The sequence below is a fragment of the Carcharhinus amblyrhynchos genome, chromosome 9 (assembly GCF_965287045.1).
Source record: "Carcharhinus amblyrhynchos chromosome 9, sCarAmb.v2.hapA, whole genome shotgun sequence".
In the NCBI taxonomy this organism is placed as follows: Eukaryota; Metazoa; Chordata; class Chondrichthyes; order Carcharhiniformes; family Carcharhinidae; genus Carcharhinus; species Carcharhinus amblyrhynchos.
In genome coordinates this window covers 30,230,793-30,254,237 of record NC_137332.1, presented here as the reverse complement: position 1 = coordinate 30,254,237, position 23,445 = coordinate 30,230,793, and the positions used below count along the sequence as shown (strand labels likewise).

The following is a 23,445-nucleotide window of genomic DNA, read 5'->3' as shown; positions in this document are numbered from 1 at the left end:
TAGAAACTTCCCAGAAATATATTCAGACATGAAATAAGTCATCTGACATTCCTGAGTCCATTTCACGATGGTCTATATTCCATGTGGCTTTTTAAAAGTGGTGGCCAACTCAAGGTAAGCTTTAGGGGCATATGACGTGACTCCGACAATTGTCAGTGTTGGATAATGGCTGTATGGCAATATCCTGCACTATGACATTTGTCTTCCTGATGTTGAAGGTCAAACCTAATTCTTTATGGTAAGAGAGAGAGAGTCAGTCCATTCGCAGCTGAACGTGCTCCTGTGTATGAAATGCCAATGCAGCATCATCACCACAGAGCAACTCTCCGATGAGAACTTGGCACAAGGTTGAACAGTTTGTCCTCAACTCAGGTACATAAGTAGACAGCTCTGTAGATAAACTGAAGGCGTATGACAACAGGGGAAAGAACATGCCAAAGAGTGTTGGTGCTGGAACACAACCTTGTTTGATCCCACTGCAGTCTCAAAGGGTTAGGAACATAGGAATTAGGAGCAAAAGTAGGCAATTCACCTCATCGTGTCTGCTCCGCCATTCAATCAGATCATGGCTGATCTCTCATTGGTCTCAAATCCCCCTCCCTCTTGTTCTCCATATCCCTTTAAACCATTTTTTAATCAAAAATAAATCTATCTCCTTCTTGAAACCATTTAATGATTCAGACTCCACCGCACTATGGGGCAGCGAGTTCCACAAAGTCACCAGAGAAGTAGTTCCTCCTCATCTTAGTTTTAAATCTGCCACCTCTCCATCTATACTTGTGAACTCTGGTTCAAGATTGCCCCATAAGAGCAAACATTTGGCCTACGTTTATCAATCCCTTTTAGTACTTTATATCCCTCGGATCAGATTCCATCTCATCCTTCTAAACACCAGCAAGTGTAAGCCCAAACTGTATGGATCTCTCTTTAAACTCTAACATAGATTCCCAATGTTACTCCATCATAGTTGATCTTATCCATCAAGTAGTTATGGAAAGAGATTACATGAAGCAGCTTCAGGGGGTAGCCAATTTTCTTCAGCTTAAATAGACGGGTTTACATGGTCATTTTTTTTATTATCCATTTGTGGAACCTAGTGCATCACTGGCTGGCCAGCACTTATTGCCCATCCCTAGTTGCTCGAGACAGTTGAGAGTCAACCACTGTGGCTCTGGAGTCACATGTAGGCCAGACCAGGTAAGAACAGCAGATTTCCTTCCCCGAAGGATATTAGTGAGCCAGATGGGTTTTTCCGACAATTGACAATGGTTTCATGGTCGTCAGTAGATTCTTAATTCCAGATTTTTTTTATTATTATTGAATTTAAATTCCACCATCTGCTGTGGCGGGATTTGACTCCAGGTCGCCAGAATATCAGCTGAGTTTCTGGATTAATAGTCTAGCGTTAATACCACTAAGCCATCACCTCCTCTGAGAGGTCTCTATATATCACTTTCACTGATCTCTGAGATTAGTGAAGGCAATATATAGAGGGCTTCTCTATTCATGTCATTTCTCTTGTACAGCTGCTGGACTGAGAAAGAAGATCATGTCAGCTGTAAATCTTACTGTTCTGAAAACACACTGGGATTTGGGGTAGATGGGTTCAGCTAAGGTTTGTAATCTGACAAGAGAAACCCTGGCTAATATGTTTCCTACAACGCTCATCGGGTGATTTCTCAATTGTCACATGCATTCTGCATAACCTGGGACACCATCCCCTCCCACCAGCACACACTGCAGGAGTGCCAGTTTCTTGTGCTGATGGGTTCAACGCCTGGAGCTTTGCCAGTCTAGAAAGCCTCTGCAACCTCTCCAAATGCCTTAACATCCTCCTGGAGTTTGGTGTCCAGAATTGAACACAATTCTTACCAATGTTTTACAAAGATTCTGCATAACCTGCTGGCGTCCGGACTCTATTGACAAATCCAAGGACCCCATTTGTTTTTGTAGCAGTGTTCTCAACTTGTCTTGTGACTTTCAAAGAGGCACAAAATCCTCATATTTCACTGCTCCTACATCACCTTTCTCAGAAAGTACCACAGACTCCATATTGCCTTTCTTCCTGCTTCCTACCACCATCCATCACTTACATGCATTAAATTTCATCTTTTCTGAAGACTGTGACTTCCCTCCTCATTGTGAACTATATCTCAAAGTTAAAACTATGCCCAAGTTTAAAGCCCAGATATTATTATATATTGAAGAGCAGTGATCCTGACACCAGTCCATGGCTGGCACCATTGCAAACTTCTCCTGATTTGCACATTGACCATTCAGTCCTTCTCCCTGCTCCTTAACCATTCATAGGATGGGTACAGCAGTGAACGAGGCCATTCAGCCTTGTGCGTCCATGCTGACTCTCTGTATGAACAACTCACCTAACTCCAGTCCCCAGCCTGTTCCCCACAGCCCTGCATTTATTTTCAGTGGATTAGCCAATTCTCTTTTCAAGGCCTCGATTGAACCTTCCACTACCTCACTCTCTCAGGCAGTGCAGTCCAAGTCCTAACCACCCACTGTATAAAAATGTCTTCCTCATTTTGTTGTTGCTCCCTGTCCCAATCACCTTAAATCTGGATCTCAGTCATTCAGTCGATGGGTATGGTTTCTCCCTAGCTATGCTGGCCTGGCCCCTCAGAATTTTAAACCTCTATCAACCACTCTCTTAACCTTCTCCAATTTTTACCCACTCCTCCTCCCTTTCACCATCCTCGTGAATCTGTTCCATTGAATCCATAGAATCTCTAGAGTGCAGAAAGCCCATCTGCTCCGATCCCCAAGAAAGCATCTTACCCAGACCCAACCGCATCCCACCTTCCCACCCATCCCTGTAACCACATGTATTTACCATCTACTGTAGATTATACCAATTCCGGAGAATAGCATGCAGTGCTAAAAATCCATTTCGCACGCAGTGCCACACGGTTTGTGATTCTCTCGATCCCTTTCTAATGGCACAGTTAGCAAGTGTAAAGTAGCGTTGACATATTCATGGCCCATTCAAATCCCAGCACACAGAACTCACTGCCCTTTGGGTGCGGTACAACAACAGCAAGAAACCTGGCATGATGGCCACACTGGAGGAGGGGGGTCAGAGGTCACTGAAGCCCCCAGGTGATTGCAGACATGGCCAGTCACTGCACATCAGGCAGTGCCCACCTGATGTGGTTCTCCTGGCACCCCATCAGCTTGGTGGAGCCGGCTGTATACTGCCCATGTGTAAGGGGCAGTGTTGAAAGGGTGGTGCCTGAGAGAGGCCCATAATGGGAGGTTGGGGGTGGGGGGGGAAGTGTTCTGGCGAGGGTGAGGGTAGGAAAGTCATGCAGGGGTGGATCAATAAGCGGGTTTGATGGGGGCATGTCAGGGTCCTAATTAGCGGGGGAGGGGAGCATGTCGCAGGTTGGGCTGGGGGACACTTTAGGAGGGCCCCAAAGCCAGCAACCTGTGTCAAGGAGTGGGTGGAGGAACATGCCGCCAGTGAGGATGGGGTTGCGGATGTCCGTGGGGTGGGGGAGGGAGTCGCCCAGTACAATCTGAGATTGAGGTGTCCTTGCGCAACGATGCCCGAACACTCAGTTGCTGGGCTCACCAATGTGTTTAGGACACCCTCCCTTCCCCTCGCATCCTCTCAGTACCAGCATAAAGCTCCCGACTCTCTAAACAAGCAAGAGTGTAGGAGGATTGCGGTGCGGAGTGTGCCTGAGAGACTGGCACGGATCATTCCATTATTCTTGCTGTTATGACACTTTTTTGGGAGAATTCCACCCGTTGGAGCAAGCAGCACTAGTAAATTTCCTTTAATTAATGTTCAGTGTTATGCTGCCATCTTGTGGCATTCTTGTGTTTTACACTTTCAATTAAAGGTAGTCCAATTGTCACAGACTTTCCTGCCACAAAGACAGAAAATGCTGAAAAGTCTCAGCAGGTCCGACAGCGTCTGTGGAGAGAGAATAGATCGAACGTTTCGAGTCTGGATGACCCTTCAGACAGATGCAGACTGACATTTGGCAAAGAAAAGGAGCCATGATGTGGAGATACCGGCATTGGACTGGGGTAAGCACAGTGAGAAGTCTCACACCAGGTTAAAATCCAGCAGGTTTATTTGGTGGTAGAAGCCACTAGCTTTTGGAGCGCTGCTCCTTCATCAGGTAAGTGGGAGTTCTGTTCACAAACAGGGCATATAAAGACACAAACTCAATTTACAAAATAATGGTTGGAATGTGAGTCTTTACAGATAACCAAGTCTTAGTACAGACAATGTGAGTGGAGAGAGGGTTAAGCACAGGTTAAAGAGATGTGTATTGTCTCCAACCAGGACAGTTAGTGAGCATTTGCAAGCCCAGGCAAGTCATGGGGGTTACAGATAGTGTGACATGAACCAAGGTCCTGGTTGAGGCCATCCTCATGTGTGCGGAACTTGGCTATCAGTCTCTGCTCAGCGACTCTGTATTGTCATGTGTCATGAAGGCCGCCTTGGAGAATGCTTACTCAAAGATTAGAGGCCGAATGCCCATGATCGCTGAAGTGTTCCCAAATAGGAACAGAACAGTTTTGCCTGGCGATTGTCGAGCAGTGTTCATTCATCCATTGTCATAGCGTCTGCATGGTCTCCCCAATGTACCATGCCTCGGGACATCATTTCCTGCAGCAAATCAGGTAGACACTGTTGGTCGAGTTGCAAGTGTAAATACCGTGTATCTGATGGATGGTGTTCTCATGTGAGATGATGGCAACCATGTCGATGATCCGGCATGTCTTGCAGAGGTTGCTGTGGCAAGGTTGTGTGGTGTCATGATCACTCTTCTCCTGAAGGCTGGGTAGTTTGCTGCAGACAATGATCTGTTTGAGGTTGTGCGGTTGTTTGAAGACAAGAAGTGAGGGTGTGGGGATGGCTATTCTCATAAAAACTATGTTGAAAACCATGAAAAAGTTACAGCTCAGAACGAGACCATTCTGCCCACCTTGTCCACGTCAGCCTGAGGACATCCTGATGCCTTTACTAATCCCACCTTCCTGCATCCAATAATGTACCGGTATTGTTTCTTGAGCAGTCTACAGTGGTCCTTCTAGGACTCTTGGTAACTGTCTGTCTGCTGAGCAGTGTGCTTGCACACATGGATATCTTAAAATTGCATCGGGGTCAATGTGTATCATCAGATCTGGTTTGCCTGCCTAAATAAGGTGCCTGTCCATTTCCAGAATTAGTCAGAAATGATGATAAGTATATCAATGATTTTCATAGATATTCATAGAATCCCTACAGTGCAGAAGGAAGCCATTGGCTAATCAAGTCTGCATTGACCACAATCCCACCCAGACCCTATCCTCAAAACCCCACTTATTTACCCTACAAGCCCTGTATACTAAGAGGCAATTTAGCATGGTCAATCTACCTAACCTGCACACCTTTGGCATGTAGAAGGAAACTAGAGCACCCAGAGGAAACCCACGCAGACACAGGGAGAATGTGCGAACTCCACACACTCAGTGATCCAAGCCGGGAATTGAACCGGGTCCCTGGCGCTGTGAGGCAGCAATGCTAACCACCGTATCACCGTGCTGCCCATAATGCACTTCCCCCTCTATTCCTTCTGAAAGAAATCTTGAAAGTCAGACACCACATAATGTTTGATCAGACACCATTCAGCAGATGCCAGTTTCTTCAGGTGGCAAAAATATTTCATCAGGTATTTAACTGCTCAGCAAAGGTCAAACATCCCTCAGTAGGCTTTATCCTTCCTGACCTCCCTGCTGTCGTGCTGCATCTTCAGAGCTTGGTGACCAGGCCCCAATCCTGAAATTAAAAACTGCTTCGACTCAAAGGACAGTGAACAATTCCTTCAGATTACACTCTACATACAATGTTTCATATATATATTAAAAATGTTCTTTTAAAAGAAATGGCATTGCAGCGATATAACCAACCCTTCACTCACCTGATGAAGGAGCAACTCTCTGAAAGCTTGTGCTACCAAATAAATCTGTTGGACTTTAACCTGATGGTGTGAGACTTCTTACTGTGTCTACTCCAGTCCAAGGCCAGCAACTCCACATCACAGCAGTACATCAAGATTGAGTGAGATTCAGGTGAAGCAGTCACTAGATCAAGAGACAATTTTGCCAAAATGCGGGAGGGAACAAGTAAAGGAGACGGTGTGACGTTTGATGAAGAAGGATGAAAATGGAGGAGTGGGAGGTAGAGGAGAGGAAACACGAAAGGGAGGACATGGAAGGAAAGAGATTGAATGGATGGAGATGAAAAAAAGAAGGCAAAGAGGAAAGAGGTGAAGATGGGAAGAAGAGAAAGAAGAGACGGAAGAGGATGAGATGGGAAAGGAGGATGACAAAGGTGAGGGAGGACAGGACAGTAACAAGAATTAGGGAGGGTGAAAGCGGGTTGGGTGCAGGTGATGGGACCTAGTCAGCGGGGAGGCGAGGGTGGGAGCTGGCGGACAATGGGGAGACAGGCAGGGAGGTAGAGACTGGTTGAGGCCACCAAGACTGGAAGCACATCTTTGGGAAGTAAGGATGGTTGTAGGTTATGGGGTTCGGATACAGAGATGCACTAATTACTTAAATGGAGAATTCCACTACCCAATTTCCTCAAGTGCACAGCAGGTGCGGGGGTGAAAATTGACTGAGAAACTTGATCAATGGCCCAGGTAGTGCTTGTTGCAAGAAGTGGAGGTGCTAGGGATTGGGTAGAAAAATGCTGTCTTTGTGAGATGGTTGGTAAGCTTATGGAATGGGAAACATACAAAAAAAGTTTCATACTGGGGAGGATGGAAAGAACAAAACGGAATGGCTGAATGGAAATTTTGGCTTCTGTGTGGGAATTAGGCTGCAGGATTTTAAAATGCTTCAGAGAGAAGCATCCACTGGTATTGAGGAGCTGCTTTTCCACAGTGCTAAAATGGAACGGCAGAAAGGAGCACAGGAAGTTGCAAAGGGAAAGGCATACTGATCATAGAGAACTTTTTGGAGCTTGTCCAGAAAGGACACTGGACCCAGAATTGAGGCGTAACCCATCCACTTTTACAGGTCCCAGGTCCCTCTTATCCCATTACATGACAAAAAGCTATAGGAATCTGCAGGTTTCCTTTCTGTACCAGTTCTCCATCCATACATTAATTTATTTTGCTACTCCTTTATTCACTAGCATGTGGCGGTGGGAGTAATGCAGATATCAATACCTTCTCTTCTTAATTTTTCAGAGCTAGAGAAGACACAATGCAACACCGAGGATCTCAACAGGAATGTACTCTAAACAGGAAGCTCCAAGTGACTATTAAGGAGTAAAATGTTACTACAGTGGAATTAGTATGTTCAGTTAGAACTACCTCATCATCTTTTTATTTCCCCCTTTTCCATGAGTGTGTTGTGTGCTCAGATACATCAGCTATTCTACATCACCATCTAGTGGCCAGAGCCTAAAGTTATTAAAATTTATTTATTAGTGTCACAAGTAGGTTCACATTAACACTGCAGTGAAGTTACTGTGAAAATATCCTAGTCGCCACACAACAGCTTATAATTACATGTACAACAACAACCCAAAAGGATCATTTTGACATGGGCGATCATGTGAAAAAAGGGGGGTGACTAAATTGGTAGGCAATTTTACACTTCTCCCAATTTAGCTACAGTAATTTCAACAGTTGTTCCAGCATTAATAAAAATCCTTTATAGGTCATGTTGGAAGAAAGTGAATGCCTACCATTTGACAAATAAAAACAATGCAAAATGTATTTAATTTTTTTTCAAATCATAAGAAAATAAACACCCTTGGTCCCCAGTTTTATTTTATTTTACTTAGCGCCCATCTTAAATTGAAACATGAGGTGGCACAAATGGACGTAAATTAGTTGAAACAACAGGATATGGGGAATGTTGGGTGGAATTTCGGCATTTATTGATAATAAATTGATTTTGGTTAATTCATATCAAACAAAGCTTCCAACTTGAGGCTAGTTCACTGGGACAATGAGGCTGGACTTAGTCATCATGCACTGCCAGCCACACTGTCCACGTGAGTTCTCCTCACTCGGTGTGTGTTCCTGGGTTGAGCACCTATGGGCTTCTCAGCTGAAGGTGGTGATGGGATAAGAATGCGGCCATCCTGTTTCGCCACTGATGGTAACACCCCAACGGGGCTTCTTAAATTTGATGATAAAGTCCTCTTGCTTTCTGTGACGCAATGAGCATCTGTCCGGATGGAAGAAGAGACTGACTGCTGCCCAACAGGCACGTTATCAGCAGGTTCGGAATGCACCAGTGATTTCTGCGCTTCCTCTTGTAAAGAGAGTGATTCTTCGACACAAGTTCTATCACGTCTAGACTCAATTTCTCGTACACTGAATGTTCTTGGCACATCCTCCGCTAGATGTAGTTGAACTTTACTCTGGCCTTTCACCTTGGAGCATGGGCTAGGAGTACATGTGCTTTCTGGTGGGGGACCTCTTGCTGCGGCTCCTTCGTCATGGTGAGCAGGTCCCAATAAGCGCACAGCTCTTATAGAGGTCCTGGGTGCTGATCCAGCAAGTGCTCCAGAGTATCCTAGTTGACTTGAACAGTCCCTAGTTACATTTGCACTGGATCTGCCCACAGGTGATATATTGTGTTTGATCACTTTCTGTTCTAGATCTGCTTCAGACAGATCAACTGGTAGTTTTGAGTAGTGAATCTCTTCTGATGGGTTTGCAGCTGTGGTGTTCCATCTTGACACATTCCTATAGCAAATTAAAAAAATGTTTTAGGTAGAGTAATTGTACAGTAAAACTTTTCTATAATCAACATTTGGGAATGTCTTTCTTCAAAGCAAGTGATGCAAAATGTCAGGAGTGTGATGGAATTATCCCCACGTGCCTGGACGGTGCAGCTCCAACAACACTCAAGAAGCTTGACACTATCCAGGACAAAGCAGCCCACTTGTTTGGCACCACATCTACAAACATCTACTCCCTCCACCACTGATATTCAGTAGTGTGTACTATCTACAAGATGCACTTCAGCAATTCACCAAAGATCCTTAGACAGCACCTTCCAATCCTAAAACCACTCCCACCTAGAAGGACAAGGGCAACAGATAAATGGGAACACCACCACCTGCAAGTTCCCCTCCAACCCACTCATCATCCTGACCTGGAAATATCTCATCTATCCTTCGCAGTCACTGGGTCAAACTGCTGGAATCCACCCACCTAACAGTATTGTGGGTCAACCCACAGCACATGGACTGCAGCTCACTACTACCTCCTCAAAGGCAACTAGGGATGGGCAATAAATGCTGTCCAGCCAGCGATGCCCATATCCCACGAATGAATAAAAAGAAATAGATTTTTATGTGAATTGCCAGCTTTGTGAGAGACAATGCTGTGGTATAGTACACTCAACTCTAACACACAGCTCTGCAGCCTAGAACTTCAGTTACACATCTGCATTTACCAAGCTGCCATCATGAAAGCCAGTCCAGATCACCATCCCTTCAAGGGAAAGAAAATGGTCTCTCATTCTGGGGAGCTGTCCTCATGCACCTCTGAGCAATCACTTACAACATCGCCTTTTCCTGGGGTCTCCACTGTCACAGTTGTCAGTCTTTAATGGAATTTGTGTATCTGTATAATAAGGATAGGAGGAGGGCATTCAGCTGTGAGCCTGTTCCAACATTATATCTGACTGGCTGATCCACACCTCATCTCCATTTCCCCATCCTTGCGCCATATCGCTTTGATTCCTTTTCCTCACAAGGATCTACCCACATTGGACTTGAAATTTTCAATGGTTGCAGCATCCACAGACTTTACAGGAAGAGTGCTTCAGATTTCCACTATCCTTAGTGTGAATAAAGGGTTCCTGATTTCACTCCAAAATGGCCCAGACCTCATTTAGATCTTGCGGTCTTGTTCTGGATCCCCGGACCAGAGGAAACAGTTTCTCTGCAATCATCCTATTAAATCCTTCATTGTTTTCCATGCCTTGACTAGATCACTGGAAGAAAATCCAGACTAAGTTCATAGGTTCTGCTCTCAGAATTTTTCTCTTTATGGCCAAAGATTTGCAGGTTAGGTGGGTTGGCCATGGTAAATGTGTGGGGTTGTAGGGACAGGGTGAGGTATTGGGTAAAATGCTCTTTTGGACAGTCGGTGCAGAGGCTAGAGGCTTCTGCGCTGTAGGGATTCAATGGATATTATTCTGGTGAACCTGGTGCATTCAACCGTCTCCAAAATGAATACATTTTTCCTGATTTTCAGTAAACAATACTGAACTTTGAGCTACATGGAGTCTTGCCAAGTATCCACAACTGAATTATAACTTTGTAACTTCTGAATCCTATTCCTATGATACAGTCCAGTAGCGTCTTAATTACATTTTGTTCCTTTCCAGTGACCTTCAGTGATCTGTATTTCCCATGAACAAGAAAAGATCTTGATTTGTCTTTCTTAGGTCTAAAATGGAAGTTCTCACATGCTCCACATTGAATTCCGGTGTCGTAGCTTTTGCCTGCTCAATTAGTCTGTCTATGCCTCTTTGTAAATTCTTGGATTTTATCTAGAGAAATTACTGTGCCGCTCCAAACTTAGCACCTTTTACAAGCATAGAGTTACAGCTCTGTATTCCTTCATCTATTTTTAATATATTAGTGATAGGCCGAGGCCCAGGAGATCATCATTCAGCACATTCTGACAATCAGAGGATGAACTGTTTAGTCCTTACTCTTTATCTCCTGCCTCCCAGTCGCAATGTTACCTCCTATTCCATGTGATTTAGGACTCACTCATCACCTATTATGCAATACTTCATCAAATGCTTTCTGGCAGTCCATACAGGCAACACACCCTGACTTCCTCCTACCCTGCCAGCCAGTGACTTGCTCAAACTGAGAAGCATAACCCCACCCAAGGTAAGCAGTCCATTTAGTTAGCAGCTCATCCACTCCCTTCACCACCAGGGTATCATGGTTCAGGGTATATTCTCTACAGGGTGCATTGCACAAAGATATCAATGTTGCTTTAGCTGATCTTCATCAGTTGCATGGGGATTCTATCACCACCTTGAAGTTTACCTCCAAGTTACACACCAGCTTGACTTGGGCATCTAATATCATCTTTCTCTGTTCTGATGATGCAACGTTCCAGAACAGTACTTTTGATATCTCCTGTTTTTTTCCACAACCATGGATAATGACTCTCACGTGCCCCTCAATAGAATCAGTAGGAGCATCATGCATAGCTGACCCATTTCCTGCAATTCTGCTCTAACTCCTTTCCCTCCATCCCAGAACCATAATAAGGCTTGCTTGTCTTCACCTACCCACATCCAATGCATTATCCACCACCATTTCCATCACCTCCAGCTTGATACCACTACCAAACACATAGAATCATAGAATCCCTACAGAGCAGAAGGAGGTCATTGAGCCTGCACTGACAACAATCCCATCCACACCCTATCCCTGTAACCCCAAGCTTTTCCGTGCTAATTCCCCTGACACTAAGGAGCAATTTAGAATGGCCAATTACCTAATCCGCACATCTTTGGAGTGTGGGAGGAAACCGGAGCACCCAGAGGAAACCCACGCAGGCACAGGGAGAACATGCAAATTCTACACAGACGGTCACCCGAGGCCAGAATTGAACCCACGTCCCCGGCACTGTGAGGCAGCAGTGCTACCCATTGTACCACCCATCTTCCTCTCCCCTTCCTTGTCAGCATACCAAGAGGACAATTCCTTTTGTGATATCTTTCAGATTCCAGCATCAGCAGTGTTTTGCTCTTATCTGAACAAATCATTTGTTTCTTTATTACAATCATCACCGGTCCCTTTTCCTTTCGTATGGAGAAATCTTGTCAGTTAACCTCTTGTGCCCTCTAGCTTGTCTTTTGTTCTTCACCCCCATTACACCCCCTCACTTGCACAAAACCGATTACATTTCTACCCTCAGTTCTGATGAGAGGTCCGTGAAAAGTTAATTCTCTTTCTCTCTCCACTGCATGCTAGACCTGCTGTGTATTTACAGCTTTTTTTGTTTTTATTTATCTTTTCCATTGTTGCTAGATTGAAATCCTGAATTTGCCCTTCCAAAAGCTGTCAGAATATCTTCACCACTCATGCTGCAGCAACTGGAGAAAAAGGTACACCAGCACCTTCTCAGGGTACCTTGTCATGGGTAAGAAATGCCAGTGATGTCCAAATCCCAAGAATCAGTAGCTAAAAATTCAAGAAATCCAGAGCTCAATTTATTTATAAAATATTTAAGTATTCACATATAACTAGAAAGTCCTACATATGGTTTGGCATGGGGACAGCACAGTGGCACAGTGGTTAGCACTGCTGCCTCACAGCACCACAGACCTGGGTTCTATTCACGGCTTAGGTCACTGTTCCAAATCAGCACGTTCTCCCTGTGTCTGCTTGGGTTTATTCCTGGTGCTCCAGTTTCCTCCCACAGTCCAAAAGGCATGCTGGCTAGGTGCATTGCCTATGCTAAATTCTCCCTCAGTGTACCTGAATAGGTGCCAGAGTGTTGCAACTAGGGGATTTCCACAGCAACTTCATTGCAATGTGACAATAATAAAGAAAACTTTAAAAAGAATGTGGTAGAAAGCATCACCACAGAATTCCATAAACTGAACATGTACAGTGGCACAGTGGCACAGTGGTTAGCACTGTTGCCTCACAGAGCCAGGGACCTGGATTCAATTCCTGGCTTGGGTTACTGTCTGAGTGATGTCTGCACATACTCCCCGTGTCTGCATGGGTTTCCTCCAGGTGCTTCGATTTCCTCCCACAGTTTGAAAGACATGCTGGTTAGGTGCAATGGCTATGCTGAATTCTCCCTCAGTGTAACCCAAACAGGGGTCTGAGTGTGGCGACTAGAGGATTTTCACAGCAACTTGACTGCAGTGATGAAGTAAGTCTACTAACGAATAATAAAAGACAGCAAAAGTGTGAGTGCAAATCTTAGCTTTGTTTCTGTGAAGTGGGGAGCAAGATAAAGTTGGGACAATGCCTAATTGTGAGACATTTTATTCCATTCATTACTGCCTGGCTGAACATCAATGCTGAAGAACACCCAAGATCAGTTCATCTGTATCCCCTTAACCTCGCGATTCAGGCAGTGTAATGAGAGCAATGCAGGGACTAAAAGAAAAACAAAACAAAAAGGCTTCATACTTTCATGTGAACTCACCAAGTTATTTCTCATGCACGTGCTCACTTTATGATTATAATATACAAGACATCAGATTTTGTTCAATGTTGGCGTTCCCACTGACTCAGAACATTGTGATAAGCACATAATCTGTACTTCAGTGTAACGCGGACGGAATACTATACAATCAGAGCTGCTCGAACACAGTCTGCAAACCTAAGCAAATGTTTTTTCTTAAATTGATCAATTCCAACTTCTTCTGCAGCCACAGCACTTTCTCATATCCACAATGTCATTATCATCCACAACCACAACACCAACATTATCTACAACAACTTTACCATCCACATCTCCCATATTCTCAAACAGACTGTTAAGCTTTTCATTAATATTACCTAATTCAGTTTTGACTAATTTATCTTTCAATTTATGAAATTCCACCATTCACCTTTTATCTGATATTTGCTTATTAGTTTTAGATGTTAAAACTTGAGCACTTTGAATAATGATATCTTCCAGATGTGTTTTGGATAGTTTACCAAATGGGATGAATCTAACACAGCTAATTACCACCCTATCACCTTCATCCAAATCATCAGCAATGTAATGAAATAAATAATTAATAGCACTAATAAACATCTCACTGAAGCAGTTTGGTGTACATCAGGACCACCTGGCTCCATATTTTATAAAAGGGCTGAATGCCAGAGGGAAGGTGTGAAAAGCTACCCTCAACATCAAGGCAATACTCAACTTTCTTTTGCCAGCAGCTCTCAAATCCGTGATCTCAACCACCTGGAAAGACAAGGGCAGTTCTTCTTCAAGGCATATACCATCCTGACTTGGAACTATATCACCGTTCCTTCACTGTGACTGGGTCAAAATCCTGGAACTCCACCCTTCACAGCACTGTGGGTGTACCTGCACCACATCGACTGCAGTGGTTCAAAAAGGGAGCCTTCTTGACAGCAATCAGAAATGGTCAATAAATGCTGGCCTAGCCTAAATTTAAGTTTATTTATTAGTGTCACAAGTGGGCTTACATTAACACTGCAATGACGTGACTGTGAAAATTCCCTAGTCATCACACTCCAGCACCTGTTCGGGTACACTGAGGGAGAATTTAGCATGGCCAATGCACCCAACCATGTCTTTCAGGCTGTGGCAGGAAACCAGCGCATCTGGAGGAAATCCACACAGACACAGGAACAACATGCAGACTTTGCAGATAGTGACCCAAACCGGGAATCGAACCCAGGTTCCTGGCACTGTGAGACAGCACTGTTAACCACTATGCCACCCTGAACCTCCCATGAACCAATTTAAAAAAGTGTATGGAACCAAGTAGCCCGATAAAGAATAAGGAGGCCACAAGGAGTAAATGGGAACATTCTTCAATAGCTGGAGTTATATTGACATTAAGTAAGATAGTCATGATCGCCAGAGGGTGATCATTGCAGGACACTGTTGCAGGAGATCTACACTGAAGTAATCACAATACTTCATCAATAACATTGCCTCAATTATGAGGAGTGGGATTGTTCAGTTCACATTTCATCTAATAGCGATGCATTCCAGGCCAACTCACAAGCTTGGTTTGACAAATAGCAGGTATGATCCACTCACCTCCCATGTGTGTACGCATGCTTACGTAGAAAACCTATCACTCATCTGGATGACTGCAGCCACAGCAGCACTCATGAAGCTCATACTATTTACTTACTCTTGAATTATAACATTTATCAATGTTTTACTTTTATAGACATAAGGGTGCAAGTGGTTTAAGTGTTAGAAAGATTTTAGTCTAAAACAGGCATTTAAACAGAATATACAAATGTAAAATCCATTTAAACAATTGGAAAAGGTTGTTTTTCCAGATACCCTGAAATAGCTCACATTTCTTTCGATGAATACAAGCAATTTTCCAGTATTGGGGTGTCTGACATTTTACTCTGCTACTAGAACAATACTGAAAGAATTCTTCATGAACGCTAATATTACTCAGATTGTTTGGGAACCCTCAAATTGAGGATATCGCCAGCTGAACACAGCATTCAAACAAGCAAAGTAACATGGCTGACGAATATCAGAGCCTCCCTGCTCACTTATGATTTGAAGAGGAGGAGGAAATGGTGCTTTGAATATATGTTACCTGCAGGATCTCTTTGAAGACCTTCCCTCAGGTGGTTTGGGAATCTGTAGCAAACTTTGTATTGGCGGTGCCAGCTGCAGATCCCGTTCCAGAATCTTTCGTTCATCTTTCAGTTCTGGAGATAAGAACAAAAGCTTTAAGAACATTCAGAAAAATCCACCGCTCCCTGTCAAATGGTGCAGGTGTGAAACACACGACAGGATAGGTAAAAACTTAGAGGAAGAAAAAGAAAACAACCTTTTATTCCAAACTCCAGTTTAGACATAGCAGATATGGTGGTGAATAATGTTTGATACATATCAAGTACTGATAAAATGGTTTTTACATTTAATTGAGGCAAAGTAATCTATTATTGTGATAATTATTGAGTTAAAAATTGAAGTAATTGAAGCCATCATAACTCTTTTAGAAATTATTATAAAGGTTAATACAGCAGGGTAAGAAAAGCTGCAGTAAGCAATTTCACAACACCAGGTTAAAGTCCCACAGGTTTATTTGGTAGCACGAGCTTTCTGGGAGCTGGTCCTTCATCAGGTAAGTGCAAGAAAAGCTAGGTCCAGATAGGTATGACTAAAAATAATCAAACTGGGCAACCGCCAGTTTGGTTACTTTTGCTAATTCCTTATTGCTTCTGCATTGAATCTTCTTCACATTTTCTTATTGGGTTTGAGTGTGTGAAATTGAAAATGAGACTCATGAGCCATTGGCATTATCACTGGATTAGCAATCCAGAGACCCAGGGAAAGATCTGGGGACCCAGGTTCAAATCTCACCACAGCAGACAGTGGAATTTGAATTCAGCAGAATTAAAAGTCTAATGATGATCATGAAACTATTGTCAATTGTTGTAAAGATCTATCTAGTTCATTAATGTTCTACAGGGAAGGAAATCTGTCGTCCTTACTGGTCTGGCCTCCATGTGACTCTAGGCACTCAGCAATGTGGTTGACTCTCAAATGCCCTCTGAAATGGATGGCAGTTAGGGATGGGCAATAAATGCTGGCCCAGACAGTGACATCCACAATCTGTAAATGAATTTTTTAAAAATCTATCTGTATTTTGATTCTGGTCTCCTTTCTAATACTGCAACATTCTGACACCGCTAGGGATGGGAATACATAAAGGGGATAACCATATTAAAACCCAGGAATTTTCAACAATTGTTCATGGTTCATAAATTTATCCAAGTTACAGTGTAAAAATCATGGAGGGACTCTTGTCCCTCGTTAAACATACACTGGAACTCTGTCACCTCGCCCATCCAACAATGGAAATCTCCATTGATCTCGGGTGGAAATTTTTGCTTTCACTTGAGCAAGACCATAAAATCCCACCCATACAGTTTGCAAAGAGCCCTCACCATTTCATCGTACGCTAATCTTTGCACCTATACTATCATTTCCAATATACTATACTGTGGAAGATCTTTCTAACATAAACTGCTTATAAGTACAACATAAAAATTGGAAAAGAAAATACCTGCAATTGATGGAACTGCACTTGGTGTTGTAAGGTTTAAGCTGTAATTATGCTCCTCTTCTATGCACTCCTGCAGGTGGCATAAGACGGATTAGAATCCCATTATTATCGTTCCCTGACAAAGAATATCTGGTTCTCCAATTCTAGAATAAAAATAAGCTTTTAATGCCAAAATTGATTTTATTTCAATCTGTGTTTTAAAATTACTTGTGTTTTATGTATTTCTCAATTGTGTTGTTTACATTTCATTTCACTATAGACATTGATCTTTCTTCTACATTTGTTCAATATTCATCATTGAGAGTTCCTGAAGTTGGACAGATCAATTTTCTTGCTGACAGCACATAACATTTCACCTTTTTTTTTCCTGCACCAATTTTAACATTATATTGTGGGGTGTTTTAATTGAACTCAGCAATTATTGTACCAGGATTAGTGTTCAGCTGTTAGTAGATCTTCTATTACCTGTTTTGTGCTAACACCCAAGACAAACTTATATCCAATTAACTTGCTACGGTCTGCTACCGGCTGAAGAAGGATTGTTCTCATGTGCATAAAAATCAGAGACTGAGAGTGCATGAGCAGAATAAACAAGGACAGTAAAAAGTACAGCTCTATATATTTTCATATCAATTGGATCTATAATTCAAGAACTGAAGTGTGATTTATGGTATTTACTGATACAAGGTAAAATAATATCATTAACAAATCATACAGGTTCAAGATATAACTAATTATCTTATCATTTGACAAAACTCACTTAAGATACATTTTTTTGTTTTTCTATTTACGACATATTTTCTTTGCTTTATCCTAACAACATTTGCCTCAAACGCAAAGACATTTGGGGAGATTCTCCAACCTAACCACACCTGGCACAGATTGTGCCATTTCCCGGAGAATAGCATGAGTGCTTAAAAATGGGTTTTGCACCAGCGCCAAACAGTTAGAGATCCTCCCAGCCCCTTTCTAACTGTATAAACCGGATCGCACCCCAAAAGGGCATGAGGCTGATTAGTACATTCAAATATGCATAACCCTTCGACCCTCAGTGCATGAAATCCTCCAGCTTTCAGTCGTGGGGTGAGAATGGTAAGGATCGTTATTGGTCAACACTAGCGGAAAGCTGGTGCGATGGTCGTAATGGGAGGCTCAGAGGCCAATGAAGTCTCAGGTGGTCGGGGACGTGGCCAGGCAGTGCCCATCAGGCAGTGTCCACCTGGTGATGCCAACCAGACACCCTGGCAGTGCCCACCTTGCACCCCAGCAGTGACTACCCTGCACTCCAGCAGTGATCTGTGCATGAGCACACACAGCCAGAAAATCACCACCTAGCACCAATCCCCACCCCCACGTGTCATCCTTCACTTATCCCAACTCTCATCTAGTTCCCCTCTCCTTCATTTTTCTCTTTACCCCACTTGCATAACCACAGCACAGTAGCAGTTTGAAATGCTTTCCTTAACCTGTTAATCAAAATGTTTCCGGGGTAATATTTGGTAGACTGGGCACTTTTTAGGGACAGTTAAAGTAAAAAGTTTATTTATTAGTCACAAGTAAGTCTTACATTAACACTGCAATGAGGTTACTGTGAAATTCCTCTAGTTGCCACACTCTGGCACCTGTTCAGGTCAATGCATCTAACCAGCACGTTTTTCAGACTGTGGGAGGAAACTGGAGCACCCGGAGGAAACCCCACAGACACGGGGAGAACATGCAGACTCCACGTACACAGTGACCCAAGCCGAGAGTCAAACTCAGGTCCCTGGCGCTGTGAGGCAGCAGTGCTAACCACTGTGCCGTCCAAAATGGCAGCCTTTGGCCCATTTTGGAGTCTGTGTGATGGACAGCAAACAAGGATCTGATCAGAATATTCATTGTTCTGCAGGGTAGTTTTCTTCCACTCACTGGATGCTATTGTCAGTCCAAAAAAATCTTCTGACGACACAAAATTGAGTAAGATCATGTTAGAATTTCAGTGCCTGTGTTAAGCTAGGGATGTAGGCTGTACATCCCAATGATTGGCTGATCGGATGAAGCATGTTGAATGTTCCTTTGGTTTCTCATAATAGACAGAAAACAAACCAAACCAGACCAGCTTATAACCTGCTCAATGTTGCTTAGATTCGGTTCTGTTAAGATCACCAAACTTGTAAGATCATTACATCTCTAGTTCAAGCATGGACAAAAGAGCTGAATTCAAGAGATGAGATGAGAGTGACTGCCCTTAACATCAAGGCTGCATTGACCAAAAGCATCAAGAAGCCCTAGCAAAACTGGAGTCGATAGATATTAAGGAGAAAATTTTGCACGTTGGAGAAATACTCAGCACAAAGCATGATGGTTGTGATTGTTGGAGGTTAGCCAGGTCCATGACATTACTACAGAAGTTCCTTATCCTAGGCCCAACCATCTTCAGCTGCTTCATCAATAATCATCCTTCCAGCTAAGGTTCAGAAGCAGTGATATTTGCTGATTATTGCACAATATTCAGCACCGTTGGCAATTCCTCAAACAGTGAAGCAGTCCATGTTCAAATGCAGCAAGACTTGGATAATAACTAGACTTAAGCTGACCAGTGACAAGCTTGCGCTACATAAGTGCCAGGCAATGACCCACCTCCAACAAGACAGAACCTAACCATTGCCCCTTGATATTCAATGGTCTTATCATCACCCGAATCCCCCAATATTAATATCTTGAGAAGTTATCATTGACCAGAAACTGAACTTGACTAGCCATACGTGGCCTTACGTGGCCTTGACTAGCCTTACGTGGCGAAAAACTGCAGCAGGCGACGGTGCAGAGGGACCTCGGGGTCCTTGTGCATGAGTCGCAAAAACCCAGCTTGCAGGTGCAGCAGGTGGTCAGGAAGGCAAATGGGATGCTGGCCTTCATAGCGAGGGGGATTGAATATAAAAGTAGGGAGGTCTTGCTGCGGCTGTATAGGGCATTGGTGAGGCCGCAGCTGGAGTACTGTGTGCAGTTTTGGGCGCCGCACCTGCGCAAGGATATTTTGGCCTTGGAGGGAGTGCAGAGGAGGTTTACTAGGCTGATACCGGAGTTGAGGGGGTTGAGCTATGAGGAGAGGCTGAATAAACTAGGCTTGTACTCGTTAGAGTTTAGAAGAATGAGGGGAGATCTCATTGAGACGTATAAGATGATGAATGGGATGGATAGGATAGAGGTGGAGAGACTCTTCCCGCTCAGAAAGGATAGTAGGACTAGGGGGCACAGCCTCAAGATAAAGGGGGGGTGGTTTAGAACGGAGTTGAGGAGGAACTTCTTCACTCAAAGGGTGGTGAATATCTGGAATTCTCTGCCCGTTGAAGTGGTGGAGGCTGCCTCGCTAAATATTTTTAAGAAGCGGGTTGATGGGTTCTTGATAAGAGAGGGGATTAAGGGTTATGGGGAGAGGGCGGGAAAGTGGAACTGAGCCACGACAGATCAGCCATGATCTTATTGAATGGCGGGGGCAGGCTCGAAGGGCCAGATGGCCTACTCCTGCTCCTATTTCTTATGTTCTTATGTTCTTATATAAATATTGTGGTTACCAGAGCAGCTTAGAGGCTAGGAATCCTGTGGCGAATCACTCACTTCCTGACTTCTCAAGACAGAAGTGTGATGGAATACTCTCCACTTGCCTGCATGAGTGCAGGTCCAAAAACACTCAAGAAGCCTGATGTCATCCAGGTTGAAGCAACCCACTTGATTAGCAGCCTTTCCACATTCACTCCCTCCACTACCAACACTCAGTGACAGCAGTGTATATATACCAGCTACCAGATGAACTATAGGAACTCACCAAGGATTCTTAGACAACATCTTTCAAAGCCACAACCACTATCATCTAGAAGGACAAGGGCAGCAGATGCATGGGAACATCACCACTTGTAAGTTTCCCTCCAAGTCACACACCATCTTGACTTGGAAATATATTGTTGTTCCTTCACTGTCACTGGGTCAAAATCCTGGAACTCCCTCTCTCTGAGCACTGAGGGTGTACCTGCACAACATGGACTGCAGCGGTTCAAGAGTGCAGTTCACCATCACCTTCTCAAGGGCAATTATGGATGGCAACAAATGTTGGCTGCCCACAACCCACGAATGAATAAAAAGAAAATAGCTTGCACTTGCAAAACACAAAACTAAAGGCCCTATTTTACCATTTTGATTCTAAATGCTGGGTGGACTTGAAACTGGGAGTGTTGCAGATCCGACTTTTAGATCCGTTCTGAGGTGCCCCCTTACGCACTCTGCTTGCAAAAATATCAGCGAGTCCGAATTGCGCTGCACAAGGCAGACTTTCAAGTTTGCTGACGACACCACCGTATGATGAGAGAGAGTGCAGGAATGAGATAGAGAATCTGGTGAACTGTGCGGCAATAATAATATCTCTCTTAGTGTCAACAAAATGAAGGAGATTGTCATTGACTTCAGGAAGTGTAAAGAAGAACATGTCCCTGTCTAAATCAACAAAGTAGAAAGGGTCGAGACAAACAGCCTGTCCTGGCCACCCCATGCCAACACTGCAGTTAAAAAGCCCACCAATGCCTCTACTTTCTCAGAAGACTAAGGAAATTTGGCATGTCAGCTACGATTCTCACCAACTTTTACAGATGCGACATAAAAAGCATTCTTTCTGGTCGTAACACAGCTTGGCATGGCTCCCATTCTGTCCAAGACTGCAAGGAACTACAGAAGGTCATGAATGTAGCCTAATCTATCATGCAAACCAGCCTCCCATCCATTGACTCTCTACATTACCCACTACCTCGGTAAAGCAGCCAGCATAATTAAGGACGCCACACACCCTGCACATTCTCTCTTTCACCTTCTTCCATTGGGAAAAAAATACAAAAGTCTGAGGTCACATACCAAACGATTCAAGAACAGCTTCTTCCCTGCTGCCATCAGATTTTTGAATGGATCTGCCTTGCATTAACTTGATCTTTCTCAATATCCTAACTATGACTATAAAACGACATTCTGCACTCTCGTTTCCTTTTCTATGAACAGTATGCTTTGTCTGTATAGCATGTAAGAAACAATATTTTTTACTGTTTGCTAATACATGTGTTAATAATAAATCAAATCAAATCAAAGTGGCAGCGGATGCCCCCTTCCCCCTACTGATCTCAGGCAAGGGGGCAGCGGAGCCCTCCCCATGATCTCAAGCAGAGTGGTGTGGACCCAACTTCCTCCTCCCCCCACCGATCTCAAGCAGAGAGCATCATACGCTAGGCACTTACCTCCTCACTAATCCTCACTGATGAAGCACCCGAATCTGTCCATTTTGTGCCAATTCCAGACGGGCAAACATGATGGTATGGGGGAAGTGCCGGTAAAGTTAGGCGTGCAGCCCATTAAGCCAATTTAAACGCTTGCAAATGCATTTAAATGGCCATCATGCCTGTTTCGGGCACGGTAAAGGAGGAACCGGCGCGGAAGCGGGCATGGATCGCACTATTCACCTCATGCCCGACTTTACCAAGTTTCCGCGCCCAAAAATGGGCACAACGCAATAGTAAAATCAGGCCCCAAGTGTCTGTTAGCTGTGATACTGTGAATGGCCAGCGCTTGTGTGCCAATGGCTACATTATCAGCCACTTTAAGATAATCAGTTGACCTCCTATGGTTTCTAGAAGTGACATATATTCATACACAGGGGCTTGTTCTCTTCAAATAAAGGTTAAGGGGAGGTGATGGCCTAATGGTATTATCACTGGACTACTAATCCAGAAACTCAGTAATGTCGTGAGTATCTGGATTCAAATCTCGCCACAGCAGGTAGTGCAATTTGAATTCAATAAAAATATCTGGAATTAGGAATCTTCTGATGATTGTCAATTGTTAAAGAAAATGTCTGGTTCGGTTCACCTTGAGGGAAGAAAATCTGCTGTTCTTATCTGGTCTGGCCTACATGTGACTCCAGAGCCACAACAATGTGGTTGACTCTCAACAGCCTTCTGAAATGGCCTAACAAGCCATTCAGTTCAAGGGCAACTAGGGAGGGGCAATAAATGCTGGCCAGCCAGCAACGCACATACCCTACGAATGAATTAAAAAAAATGTTCAAGCATTGTGCCTCTTTTGAATTATCAGGGAGCCTCCATGTCCCTGCTGCTATCTCTGTGGCAATGCCAATCAGAGCCAATTTGAGCAGCCAATCAGCACCATTTTCTCCTGTCGTATAAAGTATAAAGTGGCCATTTGAAATTTGGCATTCTTGTATTGGTCCTGATGTGTGCAGGGAGAAAAACTTCAATGGCATGTGCCCCTTCAATAAAGCTAATTGTGACGACCTGAGATTGTGAAAGCTCGAATATAAATGGAAGTTGAAGAGCAAAACATTGCATTTGCAGGGTTGTTGACCTGAAACATTAACTTTGAACAAAGAATAAAGAAACTTACAGCACAGGGACAGGCCCTTTGGCCCTCCAAGTCCGTACCAACCATGCTGCCCGACTTAACTAAAACCCCCTACACTTCTGGGGTCCATATCCCTCTATTCCCATCTCATTCACGTTCTTGTCAAGATGCCCCTTAAAAGTCACTACTGTATCTGCTTCCACTATCTCTCCCGGCAATGTATTCCAGGCACCCATATCTGCTTCGTACATCTCTTTTAAACCTTGCCCTTCGCACCTTGAACTATGT

The 23,445-nt window shown here is 43.8% G+C and overlaps 1 protein-coding gene across 1 annotated transcript in view; it reads right to left on the bottom strand.

Moving 5' to 3' along the window:
* Positions 1–7,881: 7,881 nt before the first annotated feature.
* The window catches only part of ccdc24 (coiled-coil domain containing 24), a 100,537-nt gene continuing 84,973 nt past the window's right edge, over positions 7,882–23,445 (bottom strand). Inside the window, exons 7-9 of the mRNA XM_080196544.1 lie at positions 16,786–16,855; positions 15,307–15,421; positions 7,882–8,732 (exon numbers count right to left, since the gene is read on the bottom strand). Of these exons, the coding sequence (XP_080052670.1) occupies positions 8,006–8,732; positions 15,307–15,421; positions 16,786–16,855 (912 nt within the window). The 3' untranslated portion in view covers positions 7,882–8,005. The remainder of the gene's footprint in view (positions 8,733–15,306; positions 15,422–16,785; positions 16,856–23,445) is intronic.